The sequence below is a fragment of the Otolemur garnettii genome, unplaced genomic scaffold, assembly GCF_000181295.1.
Source record: "Otolemur garnettii isolate 467f Iridium unplaced genomic scaffold, OtoGar3 scaffold00098, whole genome shotgun sequence".
NCBI classification, from domain to species: domain Eukaryota; kingdom Metazoa; phylum Chordata; class Mammalia; order Primates; family Galagidae; genus Otolemur; species Otolemur garnettii.
This window is the reverse complement of record NW_003852493.1, coordinates 6,933,501-6,941,406: the sequence shown is the minus strand read 5'-3', so window position 1 is coordinate 6,941,406 and position 7,906 is coordinate 6,933,501. Positions and strand designations below refer to the sequence as shown.

Here is a 7,906-nt window from a genome sequence, read left to right as displayed (position 1 = left end):
CGCCGCCGCTACGGTCGCGGGTAAGTCGCCCCTTGCCGCGCCGCATCCCCGGCCCGGGCGCCCCGACCGCGAGCGACCGCCCTCGCCCCGCCGGGCACCCCGCGCCCCTGCGCGCCCGGGTGTCCCGTCATCCCGGAGCTGCCTCTGCGGGTTCGGTGGGGTCCGAGGGGGCGCCTGCGGGGGAGGGGGCGGCCGAGGACCCCAGGGGCCCTGTCTCGTCCCACGGTGTCTACATCCTCGGCGCAGACCCCGCTCCGCGGGAAGGGCCCCCCAGATGAGTCTGACTGGCCGGAGGGCAGAGGGACTTAGCAGACGGGGGCAGATTCGGGGCTGTTTCGGGAAGACGCGAGAAGCTGGGAATTGGCTGCGGAGATTTCCCCGCTGGTGCTCGGCCGGGAAGGGGTGCAGGGGCGGGGGCGGGGGGCTGGACGCGCAGGCCCTCTTTTGCAAGCGGCGTTGTTTGTCCAGTTGGTTGGCGTTCAAGTTGTTGAAACAGGAAAACAGTTCTGCCAAATAACCCCCGGATCTAAGAGGAACGTGAACAGGGGAAGCTTGGATCCCGCTTACACCCAGGGATTTAAAAATCCTCGTCTAGTCCGTTGTTGTGCAAGTGACATCTGAAAAATTACACACGATTAGTCATTTCCACAGTGTCTCTTGAGGAAAATACACAATTCTGAAAAAGTTTTCCATACAAGCGTGTCAAAAATGTGTTGATAGGGAAACTCAGGGGAAGAAAGATTTCCAAAATCACTATTGATTGAACAATTCCGGGAATTAAAGAGCAAGTTAAACAAGAAGTAAAGGAATACTTGTGTGGGCTTAAAATGAAGTGATTATGCAAGAAATCCTCCACCCCCCAATTTCACTGACTTTTAAAGATAAGTTCCCGTTCCAAGCCTGCTGACAGGCGAGAATATTTTAAAGGACCTCATGCTGGAGGCAGCAGCTTAGGAGGCAGCTCTGAACTTGCCTACAAACTCAGGGCTCCTTTCCGAAAAGCTTCGTGGACCAGCATTTATGACCAGTTATGCCATCTGCTGCCTATCAAAGAGGCGGAGACAAGATGTGCCGATTTTCACACTGTTGAGGGTGAGAACTTTCTTTAGTTTTGCCTGAGACAGGGCTGGACCTTTCCCAACCTTCCTTATGCACACCCACCTTCTTGAAAGCCAGAAACATCTGGACTCCCACATAACCCACCTGCTGTAGTACACTGCGGTGCATTTGAACTTTAGGCCAGTCGCATATTCTTGTCAGATTTTTTAAGAAAATCGGTTTCTAGATTTTGGTATCTCTCTTGTTCAGAGAACTTATTTTGACCAGCAATAGATGACAGACTTTTCATTGGAAAGTTTTGTTCTCTTGTAAGTCCAGGGTGGATATAGGCTTTTCGAGACCTTTAGAAGTGCATGTCGATAAATTAATGTTCTTAATCAGCTCCTCTCAGTCAGGAAGCTTTAAAGATTAATTTAGAAAGAGCTTGAGCTTTGGCCTCTGTGGTTACCCAGTTTATCTGCACTTCAGTAAAGTGGAGATAATACTTACCTTACAGGGTTACTGTGAGCACTCTGTGAAAACACCACGTCTAGTACCTGTTACAGGCATGGTAAATCTTGGTTTCCTTTCCTTTGTTCTCATCATATAAAATGAAGGGAAATTACTGCAACCAGAAAATATGATTTGAATACACCTTACCTGTGTTGAATGTTTGTGGTTACTAAGCACGTTCACATCCATGATGTTACCGGGCTGTGTGTTTTTCATCAGAATACCTCACAGATCTCCTAACCAGACAGGATCAGGATTCATGTTGGGCTTAGAACTAAATTAAGAAGGAGTTTTCTAATGAATAGGAAATATTAAAGAAAAGCTATTTATAGTATTGCATAAGGTCTAAAGTTAATGTTGAAATGGAAATTATTGTTATTCTATTATTTGGGGGGTTTATTAGTGATCTTATGCAGTTCTTAGTTATTATCTTGAAAGTCACAATAGACGAAACATTCTTTAAATTCTTGAGTTAGGACCCATAGCATACCCTTCAAAAAGTGTTTCTGTAACACGTTTTGGGGCATAGTACATGACCAGTGTGTGTTTATTGGGTCAGAGATTTCCCATGGGATGAATGAAAATAAGCACAATCGGATTAAGTCCTCATTCTTGGGCCATTATGTGGATCAGAATCTAGCTTTTGAATTTCGAATTGTCATAGCCTACAAGCCTTTGGTGAGCTGTCCCTGCCTTGGTCACTGATTCTATCTCTTACCACCCATCCTGCCCTTTATTCTGTTGATCCTCCAACACCTGCTGGTCTTCCTGCATAGACCACCTCCCTAAGTCCTTGGCATGGCTGCTCCCACCCCACCATTCTGACTTCTGTTTGTGTGTTACCTCCTGAGGCTTCCCTGAACGCCCCACATTCTCTTTCACATTTCCAGGTTTTTACTTTTTCAGAGCCTTTCTGAATGCCTCTTATTTATTTGTCCTCTTGTTGCTTCTCTTTCTGAAGGAAGCTCATAACAGCAGTAATTTTACTGTCTTGTGATTTTTGTTTTGATTTGTGGATCTAATTTATTCTAATTTATAATAAAGGGATGAAAAATTTAGGTGAATAATTTAAAAAGTACAGAGGATAATTGGATTGAAATTCCTTTCAAATTATGTTACCTCTGCCATGCACTCATTTCATAATTGAATTCAAAGTATTAAATCCTCTTAATCTATTGATGCCACTTTTTCTGACCCTTGTGGATGGCACAGTTATATTTCAGGAAAAGTTATTTTAGATTGGAGTATTTTTATAAATTTTGAAATGCTACTGTTTATTTTTCTTGTATTATTTCAGAACTTCTCTCATAATTGAGAAGCTTTGAATGGTTTTCTTATGTATTGAAAACTGGTTTTGCAACAGGGTTATCTTCCATAATTTTTCATTGTACTTAGGAAGTATTTTACTCTGTTACTGGGTTGCTTTAGATTTTGAGGGTGGATCTTGATACTGAATCTATAAAAAAATGGACCAGCGATGCCCAGTGCAGAAAGGTGCAGATTAACAATGACACATTCCTTCTGTGAATAAATATCATGACAGCCATTCTGAGGAGGGAGATGATGGGAGAAGGTGAAGGAATAATCTTGGAAGGGTGATATAGAGAGGGGATGGGATGTCAGAGTAGCTCTGTTTCTTTGAGATCTGGGGAGATCTTGCAGCCCAGAGTTCAGCTACAGATTAGTCAGGGACTTGGAATAGCCACACTCTCCTCTGTAAATGTAATAAATAGCCCTTCGTCTTCTTCTGTGTTCCTGCCACAGTTGCCCTTGTGGAAGGTAAGTAACTGTAACTCATATCTGTTTTTTTGTTTTGTTTTGTTTTTTTGAGACATAGTCTCACTTTGTTGCCCTTGATAAAGAGCCATGGCCTCATAACTCACAGAAACCTCAAACTCTTTGGCTCAAGCCAGCCTCTGGCTTTAGCTTTTCTTTTAGTAGAGATGGGGGTCTCACTCTTGCTCAGGATGGTCTCGAACTCTTAATCTCAAGCGATCCACCACCTTGGCCTCCCAGAATGCTAGGATTACAGGTGTGACCCACTGTGCCCAGTCATTTAACTCGTATCTCCATGGGAAAGGAACAAAGGTCTTATTATTGACCAGGAAAAAGAAAAGTTATATCTTTGCCTTTCCTTTGTTAACTTTTAAGACAAGTATGTTCCAAGGATCACTTCCTCTTATGCTGCACTTGGTTGTTTTAAAAAAAAAAAGAGAGAATAAGAAGAAGAAGAAGCAAAGAAGAACTTACCAGGAACAGAGAGTTCTATTTGATTTGACTCTTAATACAAAGTATTCCATGGTATGACGTTTTATTCTCTTAGCACATGGTAATTTTAGGCCGAAGATCTATATGGAAACCTTTGGAGTTATGCTAAAGACAGCTTTTAAAATTTTCATCAGGCTCCTACATTTCCGTACATGTTAAATTAATAGAGAGAATTATAAAATTAGAAAATCCCTAAAGAGTCATTTGGGTGCATTATTAATAACAACCTATCTTTCAGGACTGCTGTGAAGAAGTAAGGGTAACAGAAAGGCACTTTGCAGAGAGCTTAGTGGACAGACTATTAATTATAACAGGATTATAGCAAAGATACTTAGCATTGAAGATGACTTAGGTTAGCCTTCTGCTCAAGAGGTCCACGAACCTCAGTAACTCTCCTCACAGGAGTTACGCAGCCACTATTTCAACATGGTTTTTCAGCATATCCTTTGAGTAGTGCTTAACACTTGCACTGGGACACACGTTTGGATCTATAACATGAGAAGAGAGGTTCTATGTTGAACTGGCGTTTACTGCTAATGCTGAAATGAGCCTAAGGAGAACACGGTTGAAAGCTTTGGGGACATGAGTCAACAATCTGTTTTCTATTTTTCTGCATTTCTGCATATAGAGGCATTTTTTGGTTTTGGTTTTGGTTTGTTTGGGTTTTTTTTTTTGTATTGTCACATTCAGATAATACTCAAGTTACAATGGGGCTGTGTCCTGATAAAACCCATTGTAAAGTCAAAAAATAAGTCAGCTGTCCTAAGTTGGTGACCATCTCTGTATTACTTATTTAATTATTGAACATTGGTCTTTGAGTACCGAGTTATCATCATCTTCATCACACTCACTACTCTCTCTGGGGCTTTGTCTCACCCCGATATCCACAGGACTTTTTCCTTCAGCTCCTCCAGATCTTCATACACCCTTATGATGAGATCTTGCCTAGACACCTTTCTAAAATTGCATCCCTAACCCTTATGCCCACACTCAGGATCTTGCTTCTCTATGTTTTGGGGGTCGTTTGTCTTGTTTAAAGATGAGTCTTGCTGTGTTTCCTAGGCTGAAGTGTAGTGGCTCTTCACAGGCATGATCATAGGGTACTTGTAGACTTGAACTCTTGGCCTTAAGTGGTCTGCCTGCCTCAGTCTCTGAGTAGCTGGGACTACAGGCACATGCCACTGCTCCTGGCTTCTTGTCTATTTTTTCTCCTTAGTACTTATTAATATCTAGGGTCACCAGCCTGAGACAGCTCCTAAAGATTCTAACCTCCTGGTATTCATACTCTTATATAGTATGAATACTCCCACATTGAATAGGGCTGACCTATATAATTGTGATGGTTAATTTTATGACATGATTTCAGGATGTGTCTGTGAGGCTGTCTCTGGAAAAAAATTAGCACTTGAATCGGTAGGCTGAGTAAGATCCACTAGGGTGAGGATGTCATCCAGTCTCTTGGGACCTGGATAGAACTAAAAGGCTGAGGACGGTAGAATTCCCTCTCTGTGCCTGAGCTGAGACATCTGTCTTCTCCCTCCATGGGACACCAGAGATCATGATTCTCTGACCTGAAGACACTGCTTCCCCACCACTGGTTATTAGGCCTTTATACCCAGACTAAATTACACCACCAGTTTTCCTGGTTCTCCAGATTGCAGAGGGCAGATTGCAGGACTGCTTAGCCTCCATAACCATGTGAGCCAATTCCTATAATAAATCAGTCCTCCCCCACATCCCCTCCTACTGGTGCATATATCTTCTATTGATTCTGTTTCTCTGACTAGTACAATAATTAATAGGGTATTATGGAAATAACAGAGTACGACAATCAAGTCTAGATTACACATGTATAAGGCATTGCACTTCCATCTCAAAGGAGAGCAAGCCTTTGACTCACTCTGGGGCAGCAGCTCTCAACCTGTGGATCGCGACCCCTTTGTAACAATGAAAATATATCGCAGCATTAAGAAGGTTGAGAACCATAGCTCTCTGGAAACCCACTTGCTGTGTAATCAGAACCCTCATGTACCTCTGTAGAGAAGTCTACATGGTGAGAAAGTGAGGCGTCCTGCCCCCAGCCAGCACCAATTCAACCCTCCTTGTAAGTGAGCCTTCCTGAGGCTGATCCTCCGAGCCCAGTTCAGTTTTCAGAGGGATGTAGCCCTAGCCAGTATGTTGACTGCACCTTCATTAGAGACCTCAAGCCAGAATCATTCAGGTAAGCAGCTTTTTCTAAATTCCTAACCCAGAGAAACTGTGTGGGAGAATAAATGTTCACTGTGTTAAAGTGCTAATTAATTACAAAGCAGTAGATCTAACATTGTTTTACTTATTTATCTTTTGTATGTCTGCCTCAGTTGTTATACAAGCTCAAAGAAGGCAAATTTTTTTTTTCCTTTGTGTTTACTGTGGAATCTGAAACACTTAGAATTTTCTCACAACAACCCCCTCAGATAGGTACTGTTATCATCCCCATTATTCAAATAAGAAAACTAGGATACAGTAAAGTTAAGTAACATATATAAGATGATGTAGTCAGAGCCAGACTTTTCTCCTCAGCCTAATGTGCTTACCCAGAGCCCTGCACTGCCCCTCTTCTATGCATGACATCCTGTGTTATGTTTAAGACAGTGGGATAGTTATTGAGAGTACAGTTAGGTTTAAGACATGGTCTCTGATGTTGTGCTGTTAACAACCCATTTGGGAAAATAGGATGTATATCAATCAGATAACCCCTCTATAGAGCAGGATTTATTGAGTACCATATAAATATAGGTAGGCCATCCAAGAGCAACACAGCCCCTTTTCCAAAGAAAAATGGCTACCCATTGTTCTTATATGCCTAGGTCCCTATGGTTTGTACCATATTATGCTCAGCTACAACTAGTTGAAATAAAGGGCTGGGTGCAGTGGTTCACGCCTCTAATCCCAGTACTCTGGGAAGCCGAGACAGGTGGATCACTTGAGCTCACAAGTTCGAGACCAGCCTGAGCTAGAGCGAGACCCCATCTCTAATAGCCAGGCATTATAGGGAGCGCCTGAGTCCCAGCTACTCAGGAGGCTGAGGCAAGGAATCGCTTGAACCCAAGAGTCTGAGCTTTCTGTAAGCCATGATGCCAAGGCACTCTACCAGGGGCAACAAAGTAAGACTCTGTCTCATAAAAAAAAAGAAAGAAGGAGGGAGGGAGAGAGGGAAGGAAAATTTCCTCAATCAAAAGCTTACTACTCTAAGTTAGGCAGTAGCCCAAGATGAAACCTGGTAAGAAGTCCATTGAACTATTCATAGTATCCTCAGCTTTCTTATGAACCTTGCATCCCTGTCGTCTGAGGTAACCTGAACACGTCGTTAGGTCTTGTAACCAGAAAAGCCTTCTCATGCAAAGTATAGTAAAAAGTCCTGTGCAAGTTCAGAAGAGTCAGAGTTTACAGGTAAGAGATGGACACACTTCATGGAGAATTAACACATCATCTGCCACTGAAATAACAATTTCCTTTAATTAGTGGCTTAGAAATAAGAGATCATTTTATTTTATAAAGTAGAAGAACTACAAGTGTACAGTGAAGTAATTTGTACATTTCACTTGACTTGCATATTGATTATTCTTTGTGTACTTATCAGACATGCTTTATTTCAAAAAGCAATATCTCCAAAATTTGTATATGTTCTTGAGTTATTTGTTGTCAGTAGAAAACACTATCTTTAACTTTGGAAATAATACAAGAGAGCATTTATCAACCCATGTCTCAAGAACTTCCAGTGATTTATAAAAATGTTTGGGGTGTCATAAAATGTGGTGGGAGGGAGAAATCTGCCTTTTATGTCCTAGTTCACTCTTTAGCAAATACTGATGTAGTCTTTACTAGATGCCAGTCACTGTTTTTTTAGGTATTCCCTCTGCCTGGACTTTATTTTTCTTTTTCCTTTTTTGCATGCCAAACTCCTGTTTATCCTGTGAGATATAACATGTAACTCAAATATTATCTACTTATAAAAGATGGAATTCTGCTTCTGTCTATAATGGGGTGAGAGACTAATATTCCCACTAAGAACAACTAGAAAATCTAGATAAAATTCTGTAAGAAT

General features: G+C 42.0%; 1 protein-coding gene across 5 annotated transcripts in view; it reads left to right on the top strand.

Annotated features, from left to right (window-relative positions):
* LOC100945491 (CD302 antigen) overlaps nucleotides 1-7,906 on the top strand; it is a 149,060-nt gene that overhangs the window by 115,659 nt on the left and 25,495 nt on the right. The window contains exon 1 of one of the 5 annotated variants that reach the window (XM_012808989.2): nucleotides 7-20. The exons of 2 other annotated variants lie outside the window; for them this stretch is intronic. Coding sequence is in view for 1 of the 3 variants with exons in the window: in XM_023516810.1 (XP_023372578.1) it covers nucleotides 5,995-6,040 (46 nt within the window). In the remaining 2 variants the exon portion in view is untranslated. Of the gene's footprint in view, nucleotides 1-6; nucleotides 21-1,072; nucleotides 1,093-5,813; nucleotides 6,041-7,906 lie in introns of those variants that run through there. 2 more of the 5 variants (XM_023516811.1, XM_023516810.1) reach the window with 2 other exon arrangements.